Source organism: Microtus oregoni, unplaced genomic scaffold (genome assembly GCF_018167655.1).
Source record: "Microtus oregoni isolate MIOR12 unplaced genomic scaffold, Mior012 000048F_ref0000485, whole genome shotgun sequence".
NCBI classification, from domain to species: Eukaryota; Metazoa; Chordata; class Mammalia; order Rodentia; family Cricetidae; genus Microtus; species Microtus oregoni.
In genome coordinates this window covers 433381-458839 of record NW_024543222.1, presented here as the reverse complement: position 1 = coordinate 458839, position 25459 = coordinate 433381, and the positions used below count along the sequence as shown (strand labels likewise).

The 25459-nt window shown below is 48.6% G+C and overlaps 1 protein-coding gene across 1 annotated transcript in view; it reads left to right on the top strand.

Moving 5' to 3' along the window:
• The window catches only part of LOC121436100 (E3 ubiquitin-protein ligase RNF213-like), a 95893-nt gene extending 71851 nt beyond the window's left edge, over positions 1-24042 (top strand). Inside the window, exons 46-68 of the mRNA XM_041635758.1 lie at positions 25-124; positions 1413-1524; positions 2480-2690; positions 2893-3083; positions 3844-3966; positions 4672-4782; positions 5481-5723; positions 6445-6526; positions 7233-7267; positions 8899-8993; positions 10480-10639; positions 11393-11573; positions 12867-12958; positions 13439-13690; positions 15750-15882; positions 16381-16464; positions 17235-17415; positions 17632-17833; positions 18894-18971; positions 19668-19862; positions 20445-20534; positions 20624-20802; positions 22111-24042. Of these exons, the coding sequence (XP_041491692.1) occupies positions 25-124; positions 1413-1524; positions 2480-2690; positions 2893-3083; positions 3844-3966; positions 4672-4782; positions 5481-5723; positions 6445-6526; positions 7233-7267; positions 8899-8993; positions 10480-10639; positions 11393-11573; positions 12867-12958; positions 13439-13690; positions 15750-15882; positions 16381-16464; positions 17235-17415; positions 17632-17833; positions 18894-18971; positions 19668-19862; positions 20445-20534; positions 20624-20802; positions 22111-22264 (3284 nt within the window). The 3' untranslated portion in view covers positions 22265-24042. The remainder of the gene's footprint in view (positions 1-24; positions 125-1412; positions 1525-2479; positions 2691-2892; positions 3084-3843; positions 3967-4671; positions 4783-5480; positions 5724-6444; positions 6527-7232; positions 7268-8898; positions 8994-10479; positions 10640-11392; positions 11574-12866; positions 12959-13438; positions 13691-15749; positions 15883-16380; positions 16465-17234; positions 17416-17631; positions 17834-18893; positions 18972-19667; positions 19863-20444; positions 20535-20623; positions 20803-22110) is intronic.
• Positions 24043-25459: the final 1417 nt, after the last annotated feature.

The following is a 25459-nucleotide window of genomic DNA, read 5'->3' as shown; positions in this document are numbered from 1 at the left end:
CCACAGCCCCTTCTCTGGTTGCAGAGCATCGTGAACACACAAAGTCTCTGTCTCCATTTGACGATGTCGTCGACAAGACTCCTGTCATCCGCTCTGTGCTCCTAAAACTGCTTCTCAAGTACAGGTCAGTGGCCCTCATCTGGATCTTTGATTCCCTTGGCCTTTTGTGACTGTGTCTTGGCTAATTACAGCTGGAAACTGTTATGGTCCGGAGAAGCTGCTTCTGTGTGAGCAAACCCAGCTCACTTGAAGGCTGTGTGCTTATAGTGAGCAGGGAACTGGAACTGAATCCAGCAGCCAAGGGACAACGCAGGCTTTTACATCTGTATATATAGTACATGTGACCACACCCAAAGTGAATCAGTATCTTAAAGACTATTGGCTCAAGGCGTTCCCACAGTACCCACAGGCCATGGAAGGGCCCAGCAGCAAGTGATACTTATGAAGAAGCCAGGGTGTGCTTCTGGCCCCAGCTCCTATAACCTAACTGTGGGACACGTGGCTTGCTGTCCCCCACTTCCTGTGCTCCACTGAATGTGGCTATGTACGTAGATCAGACGGAGTAGGATACATCCCTTCCTCTGTGCCAGATGTGCTGAGTCAGGGCTGCAGCTATCCAAGTGGCCACATGGTCCCAAGCCCCAACTCTTTCTAGAATCCTATCAGGGCACTCCCAGCCTTTTGGGTGCCTGCAGTGCGTCCTTAAGGCTGCTGTAGACAGTCTGGAGTCGTAGTCCTGGTTCTCTTCACCACTGAGCACACAGAGCTGTGGAAATACAAGTTTCATGCATTTGCTTTCCTACGCCATGACCCTTAAGGGTAAGAACCACTGTTCTGTGGGGCCAGAAGCGCTCATGGACCCCAGCGGCACAGCAGAGCACAGGGGTCACCTTAGAGTCACGTGGAGTTACTCTGAGTTAGGAACCAGCTGCTTGTTTCAGGTTGGTGGAAGAGCAGCTTCAGGAGCACAGAGCTGGGCCCACGGGCATTTTCCTGAGAACAGAGTGATCCTGTCTCAGCTAAACACTATGGTATTTGCTGCCAATAATACAGTTTAAATATTAAGTCAGAATTTAAATTTTAGACATTATGTATCCTCTACCACAAGCTGATCCACTTTCTGTGCAGATCCATGATGATATTAATTAATGACTCTATATTATGGGGTATTTTTTCCAGGGCATTCTACAATAAAAATGTACCAATAGTGCAAGAGTTTACAAATGACCAGTGCTTGGTGTCACAAATCATGTGTACTGTCCCCCCTCACCCAAAGACTCCAGGAATTAGGGATGCAGTTAGACAGAGTGCTTGTTTGGTGCATACTAGGTCTGGGGTTAGAGCTTACAGAGGGTGGGGTATGGGTTTCCCATAAACTGACATAAGCAGGAACCCTGTGTCTCTTTCCACAGCTTCCATGAGGTGAAGGATTACATCCAGAACTACTTGACCCAGATAGAGAACAGAGCATTCCCAACAGAAGATAAAACAGAGCTGTACCTGCTCTTTATCAACTGCCTGGAGGTATGACGGCTGTCTGTAAATGGAGCTTTCTCTCCTGCCTGCTCGTTCCCAAATAACCTTTAAGAGGCTTATATTAATTATAAATATTTAGCCGATGGATCAGGCTCACTACTAACTAGCTCTTAAAGTTCAATTAACCCATTTCTATTAATCTGTAATTGCCAGGCTTACCAGTACTCTGGCATCTTGCTCCTTGGGCATCTGCTGGCGTCTCTCGGACTCTGCCCTTCTCCTGTATCTCTGCTTGGATTTCCCACCTCACTCTATCCGGCTTGCCAACGGCCAAAGCAGCTTTCTTTACCAGGCAACGAGCGCAACACATATCCACAGCGTACAGAAAGACATCCCAAAGCAGCTGTCCCTGCATTTCTTTTGAAAACTGTGACCCACGCAGTTAATTCAGAGAAAGCATTTCTGAAAGCCAACAGGATGCCACTCTAGTCAGTACAACAGAGATGCGTCCTTCTGTGTGACTGCCCTCTACAGTGGGGGTACAGTCATGAGTTGCCTGATGGTCTGTCAGTACTTCCTATCCCTCAGGGGCCACTGTGGGGCGATAGCACTTAGTGATGTCCAAGCCGTCTTCATTCTGTAAGTGACTCTGAAGTTTGCGCAGCTGAGTTCCAGTGATGTATTTCCCAGGCGGTGACGCATGCACTGCCACTCACTACAAAGGACAAAAGCACCTCAGCCCGGAGTGTAGCACAGAACTGGCCGTGGTTCCCCTCAGCTCATCACTATGGACACTTTCTACCATCCCCATATTAATTTCACCTTTCCCCTTGTAAGTTTGCTTGCTCTCACCCATCTTGCTCTGACACAGACAGGAAGGCTACTTTTCCATGAGTCCCAAAAAGGTGCACTGCTGCTCTCCATGCGACTGCCTTTCCCACGCTCTACACGGGGCTTTGTGATGCAGACTGACGCCCTGCTCTCTGTATCCCTCACCCCTCAGGACTCCATCCATGAGAAGACAAGTGCAGGCTGTAGAAGTCACAAGCGGGACCTGAGAGAGGAAGGCCATTTCCTTAGGACATACTCCCCCGGAAGGCGAGGCCCAGAGCCTGCCAGCACAGCTTCGGTGGAGTACCTGCAGCAGGTGGCCAGAGTCCGCCTCTGCCTTGACCTGGCTGCTGACTTCCTCTCGGAGCTTCAGGGAGGCTCAGGCAAGTGTGCTCTACAGAGATGCTCGACCTCAGAAGTTCGGGATCTATGGAAACCTGTTCTTAGGATATTGCTGTCCTCTTCCACAAACCCTGTCCTCTGTGTTCTTCCACCAGGGGGTTGTAAAGAGCAGTCTCGGGGCCTCTGGCTGGCTTTCTGATGTCCTCCCACCGTCCTTCACCTGCTCTCTCCCCAACCCCACAGAGCTGTCTGAAGATAAGCACTGCTTCCTGAAGCATGTTGAGCAGTTCTGCACCCGCGTCCAGAATGATTGGCACCGTGTGTACCTGGTGAGGAAACTCGCAAGTCAGCGAGGGATGGAATTCGTGCAGAGCTTCTCCACCCAGGGCCATCCATGCCAGTGGGTGTTTCCCAGGGGTGTCATCGAACAGCAGGTGAGGAGCAGGGTCTTGGGCGTGAAGGGCAAGCATCTCACAGCCCTGTTTGCAGCAGACTCTGGCTGGACTGTGCTGATCACCTGAACCCTCCCCATCCAGATGGGAAATGGGCATTGCCTCTGCTTCAGCATGAGTTAAACCACCCTACAGCAGGGGATATTGGTGTGTGTGTGCGTGCGTGTGTGTGTGCGTGCGTGTATGTGAAGTTCTGGTGTGTTCAGGTTTGATTTCTCATGTAGCTGGATACAGAGAAGGTAAATGAATGTTTCTGCCCTGACAGAAAACTGTGTCCTTTCTAGCTCTGGCAGCTGGAAGAGAACAGGAAGGCAGAGCTAAGAGCGATGACTAAGAGCTTAGAGCCTGAGACACAAGGCTCTAAGGTCTCACTCTTGTGCCTTTCCTGGAGCACAGAAGTCAGTCCTCACTGTAATATGGCACTAACAATCCTGGTCTTCTTATTTTTATTATCATCATATTCATTCCCACTGGGGCTTAGAAGTGACAAACTTTTTGTCACCTGGGCTCGATGCAATGCTGCGAGTGGATAAAGCAAGCAGCTACAAAGTCCGCACAGGCCCCACCCAGACATCCAGGCTAGAGAAGACTCAGATAACTCCAAAGAGAGTCAGCAGGGGTCCCTCTTCAGCCACCTCCATGTTTCGGGGGACCATCTGGTGTTTTTGTCTGTCTAGAGTTCTTTGCAAAATACCTCTCATTATCCCACTGTGATTAACCCTCTGTACTTCTGGGATTTCAGAAGGACGACCCGAGCCAAATGGACCGGTACCTAGTACATGGTGACGAATACAAGGCTCTTCGTGATGCAGTGGGCAAAGCTGTGCTCCAGTGCAAGACTTTGGACATTGGGGCTGCTCTGACGGTAAGATGCGTCTGGACTTCTCTCTGGTACCCTGGATATTAGGGCTGACTGACGGTAAGATGCATCTGGACTTCTCTCTGATACCCTGGATATTAGGGCTGACTGACTGTAAGATGCGTCTGGACTTCTCTCTGGTTCCAGGAGGGACTCCCTGGAGGCCTGCATCTTCCTGCACATATGTCAAACAATAGACTGTGCAACTGAGCAGCCCCTAGAGTGACACTGCACTAGCAATCAGATGGCTGCCTCCTGCCCTACAAGGGAAGCCTATGGCTGGAACGTGTGTAGTGACACTTGAGCTGGCCTGGCGGTACCGAGACTCTGGTGAGCAGCTGCTCCAGGCTCACTCAGGACTGAAGGAGGCTGGCACTCCTCACAAAGTTCCTCTGGAGAGTCGTGGCTCACACATGCTCCTGACTGCTCTGAGGATGATGCCAGGGTTTTATTCCTACCTTCAAACTGTTCTCTCTCTGCCTGTGTCTCTGCTCACTCTGCCATTGTGTTGAGAAGGGAAATCAGACACTGTCTCTGCTTAGGAAACAGTCACCAAGGGGACAAATGCTGGCTGTCTAGCAATGTGCGTGAACCACGAAACCCCAAAGCTGTGGCCAGAAGATGCTCCCCTTCCTCAGATATGTTCAGGGTCAAGGGCCTGAGAAGAGCTATGTGACCTCTGAACCTCACTTGAGGTCTTTGTCTTTGCAGGCCTGCGGAAGCCCCGAAGCCCAGCAGAGGGCCTACTTACTGCTGGCCTTGTACAGAGAGGTGGCTTCTATGTACCATTCCCGCAACACCACCCTCCATCCAAAACCAGAGGTGAGCAGTCCAGCACAGCAGGGCTTTGTGTCTGCAACCTCATCTCTGAGAGGGATTTCTGAATTAAAGTCACAAACACAAATTAGGCCCATAATTCTCTATGATAGAGGTTTTCAACCTTACTAGATGGACGACCTATTTTCACTTTAACCCAAAGCTTGCAGAATTACAACTAAAATTGAGTTCAAAACTATAAGATAACATGGAACTGTTTCTATGTGAGGTCTCTTCTCTGAGGAACTGTCCTTCAACTGTGATCGTTCATCCACAGTTACCTTGATGTTTGCTATTAAAATGTGGATGATAAGGCACAAACCATGAAATTTCAGTGTTGTTCTGTGTTTTCTGCAGTCCTTGGGATGGCACTGTGCATGCTGGGTCTGTGCAGATCACAGCATCTCAGTGGGTCTGTTTTTTTTGTTTCTGTTTTTGAGCCAGGCCATCCTCAAACTCATGAACCTCCTTCCTCTCCTTCCATGTCCAGGGACTACACATGTGCATTATCACACCCATGTACAATGTTGGGGCATGTTGTTTCTTTGCTTTTTGATACAAGGTATCATGGAGTCTGAGCTAGTTTTAAACTTGAACTTCTGATTCTCCTACTTCTGCCTCCCAAAGGCTCACACGTGTACACTGTGCCCAGCCCTACAATGTTGTTTTGAAACATGTTAATGTTAAAACATCTTCCTCATCAGCAATGCGAGGCTATGAAGGAATTCATTGAGGAAAGCAAGATCCTTTCCGCTCCTGACATTGGCTGCTTTGCCAAGTCGCTAGTGGATAATGCTCTGCCCCTGCTGCGGACCAGCTCTGCTCACAGCAGCCTGGAAGGAACAGTGACTGAAATGGCCGTCCATGCTGCAATCATATTCTTGTGCGGACAAAACAGAGTCTTGGCGCCCCTGAGGAACTTGGCCTTCGATCCGGCCAACATGGCAGTAAGATCACTTCAGTTTTCCCTCTGTATCTTCAGGGCTTCGTCCCTGTGGACAGCAAACCTGTGGACTTGGGAACTATCAAACCCATGTGTTTTATTTTAATCCATCTGCCCACAGTGGGGGTGGTACCTTGGCTTCCCTCTGCTGTCTCCCCGAGACTTCTGAGCATTGTAGTATTCAGATTAGGCTGAAATAAGTGATACAGTCTGGGTAGTCCAACTGTGGCGGTCTTCACACTGGAGAGGCTGCGAGCTCCAGAGCTGCTCAGTTCATGAGGCCTCTGTAGTCCCAACCTGACACTGAAGGCCCAGAGGATTCCTGGGGAGACACTGATGTCGTTTACAGATGGCAGCAGTAGCAACAGGCAGATGAACTCTTCAATAACACATAAGCAGTAGATGAACTTGCCAGCACGATGGGAAGGGAAACAGCCAAAGAACAAAGCTTTCCCAGGACCTCCTCTCACATGGAAAGATGCCACTCACATTTCGTGTGGCTGTTCCCAGTTCAAATAACCTCATTATGAAAATCCCTCATTTGAATGCCCAGCGGTTTATCTCTTAGCTGATTCCAGATCCATCAGACTGAAGCCAAGATTAGCCACCACAGGCATCCCTGATAAATAGTTTTAGGCTGACAAATCAAGGCCTTCCTTGCTCTGGCCCATAGTTCTAAGGCCACATTGTCACTTATCCTGACCTGTCCTGATTTGGTCTTTCAGAATGCTTTCCTCCCAACAATGCCTGAAGACCTGCTGGTTCAAGCCAGGAGCTGGACGGGTCTGGAAGGTGTCCATTGGTACAGTAAGTGTTGGCATTGTGCTCCTCTGAGCACAGATGATCAGCCTGTGACTACACAGGCCTTGGGTTATGCTTGGGGTCCACAGTTGCCTTTGGTGATCTGCAGGACAACAGGGTTATACAGGATCCAAGATCTGCTTGCCATGTGGGCCTTACCCTCTTACATCTGAGTCCAGGCAAGGGGCCTTTTCATCGTACTTTCCAGAACATTCCATTTGGGAGAAGGGAATTGAAACATTGTGAAACTCATACAAAGACAGCATAATACAGCAGTTTCTGACCCAAAGATAGCTCTTCTGATGTACAGAACTGGAAGGCAAGTCACGTGACAAAAGGCTTTGTGTGAATTTTGATGTTGCTTTGAATAAATAATCTTTTAAAGTATTTGTAACGTTGTGGCCAATAACAATAATAAATTCGAAGAAAAGAAAGGAGGAAAATACTACCCACCATACTGCCAAGTTAACTACATATGAATCAGGAATCTAATTTCTCTTGGTTTCTAAAACTAAAGTCAGACATTTCTCACTACCACATGCATAATAGCACAGGGCACATGTCAGACGCGGGCTTACAATACACCGGGTAGTTCAGTTCCTACAGACACTCTGAGGTCGTATTATCCTTGGTCAGGATCAGAAGGGCATAGTGGGCCCCAGTGGGTCATGTGGCCCCTTACTAGCTAATGTGTGTCCTATTCTTTTAACAGATTGTCCCAATGGCCATCCGTGCTCTGTAGGAGAGGTGAGTTTTGGTGTTTGGCTGGGTGGAAGGTCAAAATATGCTTCCCCGTTCTGAGAATAGGTGGGGGGAATGAAACCTTGCCCTCTGGTGAACCACAGGCTTGCTCTGAGGACCACTCAGGGAATTCCAATAAGACTGACTGCTGAGGGCTGTTCTCCCATGGTCTTCATGCAGCACCGTGGACAGTCAGTCTCCATTGGGGGCCTGCTCTATGGTTTTCAGGATAGTCAGCAGCATTCTTGGCATCTGTGCAGTACAGTGCCAACACCTTCGGGAAGTGGGACAAGCTACAATGTTTCCAGACGTTGTCTCAGGGTCATGGACCCCAAAGGGCTGCTGATTGGCAGTCATGGCCTCCTCAGACCACACAACAGGGGTCACTGTACAGAATGGGAAAGACATCCAGGAGTAGGGCCATGGAGGAGAACAAATGTAATTGTCACCCGGGGAAATCCATGTCCATCAAGGCCCTGTGTGTGCTGAATGCCAGGGCTACCAGGTATTGGTGAGACACGTTCATTAAAGACGAGACGTGGAGGGAAAATCCAGAAGCAATTGCTCACCTTTTCTCAGATTCATGTACTTGCTTGTCCGTGAAATGTGGCAGAAAGAGGCTCTTCCCCAGGCTGCTCTGGGCTATGGAGAGCTACGGCTGCTTTAGTATGCTATGGGCCATGTCTTGTAGAACATATGCACACCACCTAAGTTGTTGTTGTTTTTTTTTTTTTTGATTTTTCGAGACTGGGTTTCTCTGTAGCTTTTTGGTTCCTGTCCTGGAACTAGCTCTTGTAGACCAGGCTGGCCTTGAACTCACAGAGATCCTCCTGCCTCTGCCTCCCAAGTGCTGGGATTAAAGGCGTGCGCCACCACCGCCCGGCCTAATTTTTTTCTGATTTTCCAAGACAGGGTTTTTCTGGTTTTCCTGAAACTCATTTTGTAGACCAGGCTGGCCTCCCAAGTGGTGGGATTAAAGGTATGTGCCACCACTGCTCAGTTCCTTCTAACTTTTTTAAGGGGTTAAGAAATATTAGGCTAATAAATATTATGGTTGTATTTTAAAAAAATAAAATAAAAATCTTCCCAGGCAGTGGAGGCGCACACCTTTAATACCAGCACTTGGGAGGTAGAGGCAGGTGGATCTCTGTGAGTTTAAGGCCAGCCTGATCTACAGAGCGAATGCCAGGACAGGCAGTAGAGGTACACACAGAAACCCTGTTTCAAAAAAACAAACAAACAAGAAAAACCCCAAACAAATAAATAAATAAAAATCTCCCATGTATATAAAAAATCATGCTGGAAACAAGTAACAGCCTGTATCCTGGTGTTAGTCAGTGAAACCCTAGGCTGAGTGCATACATCCAGGAAAGGGATAAAAAGCTGGATATGAGAAAGCAAAATGTGCTCAGGGTTTCCTAGCAGGTGCCAGTCCATTTGGGATTCAAACTTAAGTCTACTTTTGATAAAAAGTCTGCATTTGCCCACGGTTAACATATTACATAGTGTCCACCTTGTCCCCATATCACACCCCCGATATATACACACACAGATGAAGCAACCCCAGTGACCTCCTAAGGCTGAGCAGGGTTGCTACACAGCGGCAGTCATGCATGAAACATTACTGTTCACTCTAGTGCGGCAAGCCAATGGAGCAGAGCTTCTGTCCGGACTGCCGAGTTCCGATTGGAGGCCTTAATCACAGGCCGAATCCGGGCTTCCATCCTACCAGGTACGTGAGCTGCTCCTCCTCGTAACTGGCCCTGGGCTTCAGGACTGTTTCTACTCTTTCTCCTAAACTGTCACTCACTTGTGACAGTATCATACGTCTGGATCTATGTCATGCTCGCCACCAGGGCCAAGGTCCCTGTCATCAGGAAACCATAAGGTGCTGTCACTGGTCTTAAACACAGAGGGCCTGCACACTAATACTTGCTAATACAGACATGCTCTGTGGGTCCTTGGGCTTACTCGTTGTAGAGGTTTGTGTCTGTAAGCAGATGTCCTGATTCAGGACAGTAGCTCCAACCAACTGGAACAGGATCTGCCTGTCTCAGCACACGCTGCCTGACTTACACTGGAAACTATCCTAGTTCTCTCTCATCCCCTTCCCACCCACCTGTAGTTTGGGGGTTTAGTTTGGCTTTTATTTTATATTGTTTTGTTTTGCTTTTAACATAAGATCTCATACTTGGCAGTCCTGGTACTTGCTATGTGGCCCAGGCCTGTCTCAGCCTCTTGAGACAAGGAAATGTCACCACACCTGACTTGTTTTTGTTTTTCAAGATGAAGGACACATAATTGGACTTGTCCAATACTACCATGCCCTGGTCTGGGCGAGGGCTGAGTTTTAGGACACCCACACCACATTCTAAAACCCTTTATGAAAGTTGTCCCTTCTATAAGGGGGCACAGGAATTAAGAAGAATGACACCTTTCCCGTATGCTTGGCATCATCTAGATCGTCCACAGTGCCTGTCACAGTATGAGCGTTGTAGAAAGACTTGTCCTAGTGCACTGTTATGGAACAGGGACAAGAAAGCAAAGCTGCCTGGCTTTGGTTTATTGTTGCTTGGCTTTGAAGGGACAGAGGGTCTGTTCCAGCAGATGTCACAGTCTAAATAGCAGTCTGCTCCCCAGCTTCTGACGCAGTGCAGCTGGTCACACCCTTAGGATTGGTTGGTGGGGCTGATGCAGTCCATATATTCTGGTCCATCTGTGTGGTCAAAGCTTACAATACTCCAGCTGCTCATCTCCAAGACCTAGCAGAGTTCTCCACATGCAATATCTTTGCAACTGAGTGCACACACTGCATCTGCCACCCTCTACACATGATGTGAAATGGTCTGCAGACCTCGGATCCCAGGTTACGACTGGGGAAATGAGAAGAACGTGGAAAATACAAGCATGGGCACAAAATGTCCCCACTCCAGCTGCCCAGAGATGACGCCTGCTTCTGACCTGACGCCTTCTCAGGGATCAGCAGCCGTGGCCATTTCCTGTACCAATTTAAACAGGGTCCTGGGGTAGTCGGCCATCCAGAAGGCAGGTCTGAAAAGAAAATGATGCATAGGCAGGTGTCCCAGGCTAGAAAAAGGATTTTCAATGTTGTTTCCTCGGAGCATGGAGCCCTATCTCCCAGTCCTGAGGGTCTGAGATGCCCCTGTAGCTAGGAAGAGCAGCCTCTTTTAATCTCTCCCTTGTCTCTTCTCTTCCAGTATTAATGAGGACAGAACACAGACCGGCCACGTGCTGGGCGACCCACAGCCCAGTGGTGAAGCGGTGGCATGTGACCGAGGGCTGTCCCCAGTGGTCTTCATTCTTACCCGGCTACTCACTCACTTGGCTATGCTTGTGGGAGCCACTCAGAATCCCCAGGTACTTGTGATCAGCTGCTACACAGGGGAGGATCCTGCTGTTGTTTCCAGTCAGCCCTTTGCTCACCAGGGTCTGTGAAGTATGAGTGTGTTGTTGGTACCCAATCTGCCAGGTAAAAGAAACCTAACGTCTCCTAGCCTTCTCCACCACAGCATGGACTGGGATGAGTGCTTGTCAGATTATATAATATCCATTTCTTTGCTTTTCTCCAGACAGAGTCACTCTGTAGCCCTGGCTGTCCTAGAACTCACTCTGTAGACCAGGCTGGCCTCAAAATCATAGAGATCTGTCTATCTCTGCCTCCCAAGTGCTGGGATTATTAATGGCCTGCACAACCACTGCCCAGCAGAATTTTATTTTTTATTAATATTTTTTTCACAGTGCTCCAGAAGTCATAGTTCTATTACTGAAGCCCAGTTTATTTGAACTGATACCAACAATTTTCTACATTTCTGAGACTAGAGGTCAGCTGTACAGACATGTCAGCACAGATTCACTTTCCAAGTGCAGCATGGGGAAGCTACGGTCATCTGTGCTACAACTCCCTCACTGTAGCATTAGCCAAGAGGAGGGAAGTTCAAGGTTGAGGCCATCTACTCTCAGACAACACCACAGGCTGCTTTACCTGTTTGTTCCACCTTTGCTGATACATCACGCAGAAGCCATGCTGGTGTCCTTCTCCTCCTGGACTCTCCTGAGCTCACCACCTCCTCTTACACGAAGTGTTCTGAACTTTTGTTTTGTTACTCACAGGCCCTGATCAGAATCATTAAGCCTCAGGTCCAGGACCCACAAGGCTTCCTGCAGCAGCACATCCAGAGAAACCTGGAACAGCTAAACAAGATGCTGGGCAGGAGTGCAGACGAGACCACACATGTGGTACACCTCATCCTGCGCTGTTTGCTCCAGGAACGGCACCCCACGTTTGGCCAGGGTAAGCAAAGGGGCAAAGGCTAAGCTGGGCTGAGGGGTCACTTCCCATGGCTCCTGAGCGAGTAAACTAAACTTGAGCTAAGCACGGTAACCTGGAACCCTAGTACTTGGGAAGCTGAGGCAGGAGGATTGTTGTGAATTCGAGACCAGTATGGGCTTCACAGTAAACTTCTTTAATAAACAGAGAGGGGATGGGAGAAAAGCATAAACTCTTACTGGGGCAGAGAGGCTGCTCTGTTCCCCCATCCATCCACATACCTAACAAGGACCTCTGACCTCTGCTTCTCAGGACTGTTTACCGCAAGTAAAACCCACTGTATTGGAGACACATGTCCTCCAAAGCAGGCGATGTGTGTCCAAGAGTCAGTCACTGTCCTTGCTTCTGCTCATTACTAAAAATTCCATGGCTGTGCGCAAGCCACAGAGTTGACAGCTCACTGTTTCCACGTACACAGCGCACTCAAGACAAAGCAAGCACTGCTCCCTGAGCTGATGCGTCTGCCTCAGCCTCAAAGTCTACTAGGAAAGGCAGTAAATGTCACTGCAGATGGCATTATTTGTTTTTTTTTATTTTGTTTTGATTTTTTTTTTTTTTCAGTTTTTTGAGACAGGGTTTCTCTGTAGCTTTGAAGCCTGTCCTGGAACTAGCTCTTGTAGACCAGGCTGGTCTCAAAGCCACAGAGATACACTGCCTGTGCCTCCTAAGTGCTGGGATTAAAGGCGTGCGCCACCACTGCCCGGCCTCACTGTGCTACTTTATAATAAGGCAGCGACAATAAAAAGTGCCACCTGCAAACAGAGCACTCATTTCTCTGGGCCTCCCTCCCAGTCAGCATTGCAGGGAATTTGTTCCATGGGTTTTAGTTGTCCTGTGATTTCACACAAATGACGGAGTCCTAGAAGGCTCCACCACTCAGGATCTGCACCACCTTCATGGGTCCTGCCTGCTCTGCCTGGTGGTCTGAGGGGTAGTAGCTGGAGTAGCTAACGGTGGCACTGGCCTCTGTCACTGTTCCTGGGCTTGTGATTTTTAGGTTCTGTCCTTAGTACTCTTGTTCAAATGGCTTTGTGGTGGCAGCAATCAGTCAGAGGACATGTCTGAGGTTGAAATGCTGTCACAAAGGTGGGAACAGCAGAGACTGCGTCCGGGACAGTTCACATCCTTAGGGAACTCAGGAAAGGGCTTACTTCCCCCACATAGGACTTTCTAGTGGCAGTTACTTTGTGCTTGCTGTATGCAGGCTGCTACGGCTCTTGTTCTAGAGCAACCCACACGTTCTTATGTTATTTGTAGATGTGTTAAATTTTAATGCAGAACTGTCCACCAAAGCATCCAGAAACAACTGGGAGAAGCATCTTGAAGCTCTAATTCTGCCTGAATTGGAGGTGAGCTGTGACGGTCACTCAGCACTTCTCTAGGATAGGTAGGGGTCTCCCACATATCTGTCGAGCAATCCTTGCCCATCATCCCTGGGGAAGAGCTGCAGGAGCCTCTACCAAGGTTCAAATTTCAGTGTCCTCATCCTCCAGCTTGTTTATAGTAACTGTAGACAGCAGCATCTGAGGGTGGGAACCAGACATTCTATCCTGTAGAGACCTGCTGGGATGCATAGTAGTCGAGGATGAATAACCCTTCTGTCAGAGAGGAGCAATGCACAGCACAAATAAAGTGAGGAAAGAAAAGCAACAGGTGTGGTCCTCTTCGTCCCTGTGCACAGGGAGGGAACCCCTACAACAGGTACTGTTGGATCACAGCAGAAACCAACAACGGGACAGGCAAGACAAGGAGGGCAGCCACAGTGAGTTACTAAGTGTCCCAGCCTGTGTGCCTCAGTTGGAAAATTCTGTGCCATTTTCTTCACCCAGCATCTTGACCAAACCTTGGGAGCTGTAAATGCTCTTATCAGCCAAGATGAGCGCATCAGCTCCAACCCCGTGGCCAAAATCATATACAGGGACCCAGCAACCTTCCTGCCTCACTTGCCCCAAAAGAGTGTAGTTCATTGCTCGGAGATTTGGAGCTGCAGGAAGAAGATCACAGTGGAGTACCTGCGGCATATTGTGGAACAGAAAAACGGCAAAGAAACGGTGCCTGTCCTCTGGCGCTTTCTCCAGAAGGTACAAGTGATGCCCAGGTGACCTAGCGTTTTCTGTGCAAATGATTCCCAGGAACGAACAAGCCCTGAACCTTTGTTCAGAATAGTGGTTCGTAGGGTGGAGTTATGAGCAGCCTCCGGTGCTGTGGCTCTTTTAGAACATGAACAGCAGGAGACTCAAGGAGAGAGGGAGGTCTACAGCCCTGGCTTGCAGTCTCAGGCGGTCTGAAGCAGAGTCACACGTAAACTAGGTACAAGTTGGTCAGTGGTCACCTGAAGAGAACTTGAGGGCCAGGAGACTACTTGGCCACTCAGCAACAACACTGAAGGTACAGGTCTTGAGCCATGTCTCCTCCTCGTAGCTTGGAGCAGGTGACCATCTGAAGAGCCTGCTGACTGCAAATATTATTAGTATGTAAAACCTTCCTCCCAATCTGGAGACCTTTTAGGCACAAACTGAAGTGGGGATGTGGGCTGGAAGCAGGGTGAAGAGCTATGAGATGCAGCAATCCTGTCTAAGACCCAGAAACACTCGCAGTTCCTGTACCCACTGGGGTCCTTGAGCATAGTGGGTTTCCCCGAGAACCAGTGTTTGCAGATAGCAAGTGACTCAGAAACTTCTGGTGTTCACAGAAGAAATGTCCTCATGTCAAGGCTGTGACTTCTCTTGGGTAGTTTTCTTTGGTTGAGGAAGCTGGGGTTTGAAGCTTTGGAACAATAGCCAGTACTAACTTTCTCTTCTCTAATTTAATAATGATAACTATTAAACATAATAATATACATAGGTAAAGGGGCCTGTGGGACATTTCTATAGATGCACACAGAACACAGTGGTGAAGCCCCCTTTGCCAACCTTTCTACCTCCTCCATCTGCTGCTCCACAGATGGGCTGAGAAAGCGGTTACCCGATCAAATCCCCGTCTTTCTGTCCACATGGAGCGCTCTGAGGTGGTCCCTGGAGATCAGTGGAGTAGAGCAGTGATTGCCATCCTTCCTCTAAGTCAACTTCCCTTAGCCCGTACATATGAGTATCTGGTGCTTATCTTTCTGTATCTGACTTATTTCATTTAATAAAGTGACCTCCTGGGGCAGGAGAGATGAATCAGTCATTGAGAGCACTGGTTGCTCTTCCACAAGATCTGAGTTCAATTCCCAGCACCCATATGGCGGCTGACAACCATCTATAGTGGGATGTGACAACATCTACTGGTGTGCAGACAGCATGCACAGAGCACTCATGTACATAAAATACATAAATCTTAAAAACAAATAAATGTAAAGTGACCTCTAAGCCAACTGTATCCATTTTTGTGCTGATGGCAGGACCGTATCCATCCTATGCTCGGAGGCTGCCTGTCAACCTCGAGACATACACCACACGTTCTCTGCCCATTCATCTGCTGACAGGCATCTGGGCTGAGGCTGTCTTAGCTGATGTGTGTGCTCATGTGACCTCATTTCTGTGAGTGCAGAACCAGAAGAAAGGATGGACTGTGTGGTGATTAATGTTTAATTTTTGAGGATGCTCCATACTTTTTGCCATGATAGCTGTTCATATTTTTACTCTACTAGCAATGCTAATCCCTTTTCTGCACATCCTGGCCAGCATCTGTCCCTTGCTGTTTTCTCACTCACCTGCTGACTGGGTGAGATGGTTTTCCACCTGACTGGTGCATTTGGATTCCTGTCCAGAAACCACTCCTTAACCAGCATGTTTCCCTGTTTCTTCTGGAAGTTTTGGGTCCTACAGTTAGGTATTTCGTCTATCCTGGGTTGATGTTTTACTGGATGAGACAGGATGCAGTCTTGATGGCAGCTCTGTCCTGTTGGATTTTGGCACACAGGTTTGGCTCTGGGTGGGCTGTGTGTAGAACAGTGTAACCCTGCAAGCCATTTGTGGGTACTTAGTGAAAGAATGGGGTGTCCCTTACTTGTATTTAAATTCTAGGGTACATAACTATGTAAGATGAAACATTGACCAGATTGGATCAGCAGCACCAATCCCCCACAAAGAATACGTGTCTGACAGTATTTCTTAGATTAATCAGAGGCATCACTATTACCCATCTTCCTTTCTGCAGGAAGCAGAACTGAGGCTGGTGAAATTCTTGCCTGAGATCTTGGCCTTGCAAAGAGATCTAGTGAAACGATTCCAGAACGTTTCTGAAGCAGAGCACAGTTCCATACGAAGTTTTATTGGCAGTCACCAATCAGGTATGTCTCTGCCCAAGCTCTAAGAAGAAATCAGGAGGGGGCTGGAGAGATGGCTCAGAGGTTAAGAGCACTGGCTGCTCTTCCAGAGGTCATGAGTTCAATTCCCAGCAACCACATGGTGGCTCACAACCATCTGTACTGAGATCTGGCGCCCTGCTCTGGCGTGCGGGCATACATCAAGGTAGAATGTTGTATACATAATAAATAAATAAATCTTAAAAAAAAAAAAAGAAGAAGAAGAAGAAGAAGAAGAAGAAGAAGAAGAAGAAGAAGAAGAAATCAGGACCCTCTGTTTACAGAGGAAGGGACGAGGGCTCTGTTACAGGTGCCATGTGTCTTGAGCTTTCAGCATGAGGTGAGGAGACACGAATTCCAGCCAGCTCGGCTGCAGCAGGACAGCACAGAGTTGGTTCTATCCAGAGATCAGAACTTGTACTGTGTGGATCAGAACTAAGCTGTACTGTTGTCATGGTTCTCACCAAATGCTTTACTCAACAGATGGGCTGAGAAAGCTGTACCATGATCGGATCACTGTCTTCCTGTCCACCTGGAACGCACTGAGGCGGTCACTGGAGACCAATGGTGAGTGTCCTTCTCCCCCAGCAGAGTGTCACACAGGATGTGCTGCGCACCCTGCTCTGCATGGAGCTCTGTTACGCCAGCACCACGCAAGCTCTCTAGGTATCTCCATTTGGAGCCTGTCTTAGTTGGAGTGACAATTGCTGTGATGAAACAGGATGACCAAAAGCAAGTTGAGGCAAAAGGGGTTCATGTGGTTTACTTCTTCCTCAGTACTGCTCATCATCAAAGGAAGTCAAGACAGGAACTTAAGCAGGGCAGAGACCCAGAGGCAGAGCTGATGCAGAGGCCATGGAGGGCTGCTGCTTTACTGCCCTGCTCCCCAAAGCTTCCTTGGCCTTCTTTCTTATTCAATCCAGGACAACCATCCCAAATATGACAGCACCCACAATGGGCTGGGCTCTCCTCCATCCATCACTAATTAAGAAAATGACCTACAGCTGGATCTTATGGAGGCATTTTCTTAATCGAGGCTCCCTCTGGGAATCCAGCTGGTGTCAAGTTGACATAAGACTAGCCAGTACAGGATCTGAGAAGTATGATGGCATTAGAGCCTCCCTCTTCTTGAATCCAAAAACTGGGTTTCAAGAGAACTGGAATCACTGAAAACTTGCCAGCACATCTGGTAGAGGCAAGACCTTAATACCAGGTTCTTAATACCAGCAGTGTGTCAGCTGTTGGGACTGTATCTGTGAGCCTCTTTCCCTCACCTTGATCAAACAGCATGGAGCAAGCCCTATCTGGTTGCTAAGGAATAACCCTGTCATTTCCAGGTGAGATCAAGCTACCAAAAGATTACTGCAGCTCCGACTTGGATCTGGATGTTGAATTTGAGGTCATCCTTCCACGGCGACGGGGCCTGGGCCTCTGTGCAACTGCCTTGGTCAGCTACTTGATTAGCCTGCACAATCAAATGGTCAACACGGTGCAGAAGTTCTCCACGGAAAACAGCAGGTGTGTGCCCAAGTCAACAGAACTTGGTGCTTGTCCAGCCCTAGGCTTCTGAGCCCCTGCCAACTTCTGCTCTTCCATGGCAGACCCTCCCTTAGCCCCTCTCTCCAGAGTCCTGCGCAGACATACTGATTTCCCCTGCTCAGTTCACAGAGCCCGAAGCAGGGGTGTCTGCATGTGTCTGCTTTTGATATCAATCATGTGTCTTGTGTCCCTCAGCTATTCTGTAGATACCTCTGAGGTTACTGACCTGCATGTCATCCACTACGACGTGGAACGGGACCTGATTCCACTGATTGTCTCCAACTGCCAGTATCAAGTGCAGCAAGGTGGAGAAACCTCACAAGAGTTTGACCTGGAGAAGATCCAGCGGCAGATCAGCAGCCGCTTCCTCCAGGGCAAGCCCAGGCTGACCCTGCAGGTAGGCTGAGCCTCTGCTAGTTATATGCTTGGTGTGTCTGTCATGAGTAAGGGACCCTTATTCATGTTTTGAGGGACACCACAGTGCACTATGCCAGCCACAGTCTCTTCTGCTTCATCTCCTTGCCACCCAAAGCATGCATGGTCACAGCTCCATCAGCCTTCCTCCTGTGGTGATCTCAAGGCCTTTGGTACCACCCTCTGAAACTCAGTCTCCCAAAGGCATCCTCTGGTCTCAGTGGACTTAGCCTTCAGTTTTTCTGACATAGTTAAGGACATTACCAAAGAACTCTGCCACTGTTGCGCTGGTCCTCAGCACTCTGTGCCCGGGTACCAGTGTGCCTTCTGTGTCCTCATCCATTAACTGCCATCGCCTGTCATTTTAGCCATCTCTCCTGGCTCCCTGGATCCTCTCTGTATTTGATGCCCAGCATGGCATCCTACTGCCTCCCTTCACCTGGCACAGAAGGCCCTATGGCCTGCCTCCAGCTCAGATTTCCAGTTACCTTAACTCTATTAATTGCCTGCCCTCAGACATAGGATTCCTGCCACCAAGGAACACAGTGGCAGAGCCACATCTCTGTTCCTGATCTGGAGAGCTGGTGATCCAGTCTGGTCAGATACATTACTCTTGTGCGTTTATCCGTGTCCATAGACATCCATTAGTTTACCATGGAGTGTACAGTTAGGCTGTGACTTGGAGCCCAGAGTGTTTCTGATTCACTCTGACAGCTGTGCTGTCCAGAAGAGTGACCTCCTTGTCCGAGCTCTAGACGTAACAGTTACTGAAGAGCTGGTAAATGGGCTGTCCTCCTGCGCATGGTCCTCTGGGGCCCCGTGCATACTCAGTGTCGTGCAGCATCTATGTGGCTGTATCCCTGAGGCCACTGCAGCAAGGCTGGCACCTACTGTGTCACTGCTTCCAAAGACAGCATCTTCAGCAGACTTCCTGCAGCAATGCCGCCTTTCCCAGAAACACCCTGAGTAGCGGGGTCCCGCTGCTGAGGTACTGGGGGACCACTGTGGATTTCACCTCTAAGAACTTCTCTCTTCCAATTTAGGGAATACCCACCCTGGTGTACAGACATGACTGGAACTACGAGCATCTCTTCACGACCATCAAGAACAAAACGGCACAGGTGCTCTTGACAGCCCTTGTCCTTCTCTGGGAGGCTCTATCCACTCCAGATACCTCCAGCCTCATCCTGTGTCCACTGTGAGCACTAGCGGCTCAGTGTCTTTTCAAGAACCCCAGGACTCCTGTAAGCTGGGCTTACTACACAGGAAGCAGGGCAGCAGTTCACCAAGCTTTTCTGTTCTGTTTACACAGTCATCATGAGGAGCAGATTTCTAGTAACATATCACAGCTGTGTGCGCTGAGGCTAAACAGCCAGAGAACTTAAATGTGTCCCTGCTCATTCCTAGCAAGTCTGAGAGGGAGCTGAATGGCTTCCTCATAGGATTGTTTCTGTCTTGTTGATCTTGTTTGTTTTTCGAGGCAGGGTTTCTTGGTACAGGCTTAGCTGTGCTGGAACTAGCTCTGTAGACCAGGCTAGCCTCGAATTCACAGAGATTCATCTGCCTCCTCAGTGTTGGGAATAAAGGTGTGCACTAGCACCGCCTGGCTATAAGCTTTGTCTGAGGTTCAGTGAGTTTGTCTCCATTACTGTGGAGTCTGTAGTGCTGCCTGCACTTAGTGTGCACCAAGAATCAGCCATGTGCTTTCTACTCAGCCTGTCCCAGCTGTACCTTGACCTGTGACAAAGGTATACTCTTCCCTGTTGGTGAGAAACAATATGTCTACCACAACACAAACCTTGCGTTTTGTTCCCCAGAGCCCACTCACCAACTCAGCCATCAGTGCCATCAGAGGGCAGCTGCAGTCCTACAGCGATGCCTGTGAAGCCCTGTCTGTCGTAGAAGTCACCCTGGGTTTCCTGAGTACAGCTAGTGGGGATCCTGGCATGGACCTGACTGTGTACATTCAAGATGTCCTACAGATGGGCGATCAGACAGCGCAGATCTTAAAGGTAAGCACCAGTGCTGAGCCTGAAGGAATATCCCAGGAATCCCAGTACCCTGGAGGGTGAAGCAGGAAGATTGCCAGTTCCAGGTCAGCCTGGGCTACAGAGTGAGTTCCAAGTCATAGTATGCTACTAAGCAAGACCTCAAAGCAGAGAGGGGAAGGCCCATTGGAAGGCGTTGCATGGAAAATCACATGACCCTCCCAGAAGCTCCAGATTCCTACCTAATTCCACCATACATCCATGTCAGAAACCCAGAAAGGGGAACATCAAGAGCGTTCCTCACACAACCAGTCCAGCATGGACACAGCACACTCGAGAAGGAGACTGACCATCCAGGCTGTCACCATCTGTGAGCAGTGCAGATCTGCACAATGTGTGATGTCACAACTCTCTGCGGCAGAACTTGGGGACTGTGAGGGGTGGGTCAGCTCCTTTGTGGATGTGACCGTCTCATGACAAGGGAAACAGAATGAGTTCAAGACAGAAGTGGGGGGACGTGCCTATGGTGTGCACTTAGACTCCTTAGTGCACAGGGGTGACACATTGGGGCTTTGGCCTTCCACCGAGGTTCTGCTTTGCTTTCAGGCCTTAAACAGATGTCAGCTGAGACACATCATCGCCCTCTGGCAGCTCCTATCTGCACATAAGTCAGAACAGCGCCTGCGACTGAACAAAGTGAGTCCCACCTCTGCTTTCTGCTGTGGAGGGAGCAGCGAGCACCCAGGTCTTCCCAGGTCTTACTGTACGGCTTGTTGATCCTTCAGGAGCCGTTTCGGGAAATTGACATCAAGTACAAAGAGAACCTCAGTCCGCAGCACACAAGGCTCCTCAGCACATTCCTGAATGAGGCAGGCTTGGACACCTTCCTCCTGGAGCTCCACGAGATGATCGTGCTGAAACTCAGGGGCCCCCAGGCTGAGAGCGGCTTCAACCCCAATTGGAGGTAATGGCCTTGTACAGCTGCTGGCAGAATGCCCTGCTGTCCAGTGGCTTCCCCTAGACGTGAAGATACTCCCAAGACCCTTTTCTGCTAATTTTCCTTGCCTTTGCTATTTTGTACCTTTGGTTTGTTTTCAGATTTTTAAGACAGGATTTCTCTGGGTAGCTCTGGGTGTCCTAGAATGCTAGAGTTCTGTAGACCAGGCTAGACCCAAACTCAGAGATCCATGTGCCTCTGCCTACAGAGATCTGGGATTGGAGTGTGTGTCCCCCCCATTTCCAGGCATCCTTGGTTTTAATTTCTTGCGTTCTCTCTTTGGTTTTAGTCCCTTGATTAAAACAAAGCAGGAGGTTCCTGAAATGCCCAGCAGGTTTGCTTGTTGCACACGCTTGGGGACTTGTGTTTAGATCCCTGGAACCCATATTAAAATCTGGGTGTGGCTGCCTATGCCTGCAGCTCCAGCACTGGGGATGTGGGAGGGGAACAGGAGGACCCTGGGAACTTGCTGGCCAGCTGGAAAGAAAGTAAGTTCCAGGCTCAGTAAGAGACCCTGTCTCAAGAAATAAGGGGGGAAGTGAGAAAGTAAGACACACAATGCCGTCCTCTGACCACTGAACACACATGCACAGACATGTGCACACATTTACATACCACACAAAGGCAGGCAAACAGGAAGGAAGGCTGGGTTGTAGCTCATCGGTGGACTGTTTGCCCAGGATGCACAGAGCCCTGGGTTCATCCCTCAGTGCTACAGAGATGGAGCATGGTAACACACACCTACAATCCTGGCACTCGGGAGTTAGAAGCAGAAAAATCAGAAGTTCAAGGTCATCGTCAGCTACACAGCAGTTTGGGGCCAATGTGAACCACGTGGAAACGACAAACTCATATATTTCCCTTATATCAAGTACTCTTATTATGTCACACAAATATTCACTCTAGAGTTGGTAAAAAGCCAGACCAGTGTGTACAGGCTACAGAACACACTGAGCCATCTCTTCCAAGCATGTCAATACATGGGTCCAACACCAGTGTCTCCTCTTATCTGACACCCTGATCTGGAGACACACAGTGGCTGGGCACATTTTACACTCATCATCCATTTGTGAATGATGCCCTTGATCGTTTTTGCTTAACTGGGGACTGTTTATCTCTATTAAATTTTTATTGTATGTGTATGCTGTTTTGCCTGCATACGAGCCTGTGCATGACTTTAATGCCTGATTCCCTGGGAAGGTCAGAGAATTCTTATCCCCTGGAACTGGAGTTACAGAGATGTGACAAACTCTCTCTTATTCCTTGCTTTCACAGCCTCAGGGACACGCTAGTGAGTTACATGGAGACTAAAGACAGCGATGTCCTTCCAGAAGTGGAATCCCAGTTCCCAGAGGAGATCCTCATGTCCAGCTGCCTCTCAGTGTGGAAAGCGGCTGCCACACGAAAACAGGACCGTCAAGCGAGGTAGAGCAGCTCAGCCTTCAAACCTGGCTGGAGAGGAAGGTCCTCCCTACCTCCCTTCATAGCTCCCAACACAGGCTGTGCCTCTGCGTGAAGAAAACTGGGGGGCACTGCACTGGATTCCAGGCTTACACACACCATACAAGCTTTAGAGAGCCGAGCTGCTTCTGGAACACGCGCCTATCCCAAAACTTCCTCATGTGTGATGATACAAAATTGCCAATCAACTGCCTCTTGTACATTCCAGAAGTACAAAAAAGAGACCACATTCAGGTCATAACCAACTCTGACCCTCTGAAGACTGCCGGCCTCTTCCCTCGTAGTTCATGGCCAACACTTAACTGCAGAGAGAGTTAAAAAGCACAGGAGCAGTCATTTTTTCCTATTCTATTCTATGTGTACAAAAAAGAATTTATTCTTTCTGCGCATGTATAAGAATAAATGTACATGTACAATACGTACAGAAAGAAAACATTTATTCTTCTTTCTGTACATTTATTCTTCCTTCAAGTCCCTTAAGTTTTAAGTGCTACACACATATTTCTTGGTTTCTAAGAAGTATGAAAATTGCCACACTAGCACAAGGAAATCCAAGGTGCTTGTACAAGCTGTAAGGCCATATGAACAAGAGCTAACACTGACTCCACCATGAGCCACTGCCAAATTGCAAAGGGACAAAGTCAAACACTCACTGAGAACACTGGACTGGGGCAAAGGATGATGAATGAACTGGAGAGCAGGGACGATGGTGGCTGCTGGGGTACTTGCCTCCCATACACAGTGTCCTGGGTTCTCTCCCCAGCACTGCAAATGGGAAAGGGGACGAGGGAAAATGTTTTACAAGCCTTGGTCAGAGGTATCTGGGGGCTGGGACTATGGCTCAGTGGTGGAGCCCTTTTCTAACAAACCTGGTACCCTGGAGTTCAATTGCTAGCACGGTTGAAAAGAAAGCTATTCGGGAGATACTGTGGAGAGTTACTGACTGTGTAGCTGTCCAGTAAGGATTCAACATGACCTCTGCTTCCCTGAGCACAAACCAGTTAAAGAGAAGGCGGGAAAAGAGCCCACCCTGACCTCCTGCTGTCTTTCTCACTGGACTTGATGCCTCTTTGTGTCAAAATCTGCTCTGCTTCCCCTGATCCCTCTGGACTAATCCTATTCCTGGCATGCACCACATAAGAACAGCCGGTGTTCACAGCTGGAGGTCATTCCTTTCACAAAGACAGTAACTTGAACTCAAGGGCCCATGTGCTCTGAGCTGCAGAAATACAGACTGGTGGTCAGGAGCACATCCATGGGCACAGACCACCATCAAAGGTGAATCTGGACCACACCCTGTCCTGAACAACCTGCAGTAACTCATTTCAGACTGTGTTCACAGGAACAGTGATAATCTTACTCCAAACTATGAAGTGCACATGTCCCCAGATGTCTGTATTCCAAGTTTCCTGCTGAATAGATGTTTCAGGGTACAGGGCTCATTGAACTTCCCAACTTGACCTTGGATCTCCACTGATACCTCAGATTGGGGTTTAACTCGCCCTGGCCAACAGAGGGCAGCTAAGCCCCACACTGTTTCTTGCTGTGAAGGCCTTTTTTGGCTTCGACCTAGCTAGGCATTTTTTTTGTCATGAAGAATTTTAATTAAGATGTTTCATTTTGTATGCTATGCTTTAAAGCCTTAACTGTCTGTACAAAATGCTGTATGTACTGTCCATGAGCAAAATACACAGATAGCCTGGCAAAAGTGAACTGCCCTATTTTTGTCAGGCCCATTTTAATAAACTTGAGCTCTACTGCTGAGAGTCCTTCTTGTGCCGGGAAGATGGCTCAGTGAGGAAGGACACTCGCTGCCAAGCCTGATGACTCCAGCTGGGACCCTTGTCAGAGAAGGAAGGAACTGGTAACTTCAGTATACACACGTGTACACACACACACACACACACACACAAATTAATTTTTGAATGTTTCAATTCCTGATGGCAGAGTTTACATCTACAGCACACAGACCTTGGCCAGGTTTTTCGAAATGGTTTTGGGTTTCTGTGAATTTCCCCTGCTGTAGTATCCAGTAGGGTTCAGAACAGAAAACCTACAGTCTAGGACATGGGGTGATATTTTTTTCCTCGGAGTAAAAGGACTGCAGGACTCCTGTTTATGGCAGAGACCGCACTGCTGTTCTGGTCTCAGAGCATTCTGCTAGAGGAAACCTCACTGGACAGCTACCAGAAATGGAGATGAGCCCTGACTTCAATGAATCGGGCTTTGGATGAGGAAGATCCATGAGGAATAGCAAATATGGACAGGAAAAGACAAGCAGGAGTTCAGATTCTGTGCCTTCCATAAGCCATGCTAAGATTTGCCATTTATTAACTGAAATAGCCATGAGCTACTTCAGCTAAGAGAAAATTCCAGTGTTCTCACCTTGAAGAGGACTCGAGTGACCCAAGTCTGGGTATCCCCAGCCCACCAGTGGATGAGTAGCAACACTGTAAATGAAGACTGGTTGTTGCTTTCCTGGCTGCCCAGACCCGAATAATCACAGAAACTATATCAATTACAACAGTGCTTGGCCAATGGTTCAAGTGTATTCCTAGCTAGTTAGTTAATTCCTAGCTAGTTAATCTTAAATTAACCCTTTCCACTCATCTATGTACTGCCATGATGGCCTACCAGTAAGGTTCCAGCATCCTTCTACTTAGGCTGCTACAGGGCCTACTCTCCCCCTCTCTCCCTCTCTTAAGACTTCCCATCTGACTTAACTCTGCTAAGCCATTGGCTGAAACAGCTTTATTCATTAGCTAATAAAAGCAACACATATACAGAAACATCCTGAATCAGAACATCTCTCATGTGGCCCTGGACAGACGTGAGCAAATATCTATTCACCCCAGAAGAGACACTGAGAAAAGACCACAGTAATTACTGCAACATGTCTACCTTAGGGGCAGACGCATGGGTGCATCACTGAAATACTCAGCCGGGCTTGAGTAACAAGGTATCAAAGCCCTGCACCCCAAGGCTCACAGCTGTCTCTACAAGTGTCTGCTCCCCCAGCAATTGCATATATAACCTCGGGGACAAGTCTATAGGTCTTGGGACTCTGTGCTTTAAGAGCCCAGTGGGTTTCCCCTGAGCCCCCAGTGCCCTTCAGGAGCCAGTGTTCAGTTAGGAGGGAACAGCTCCACAACAGGTGGATAAA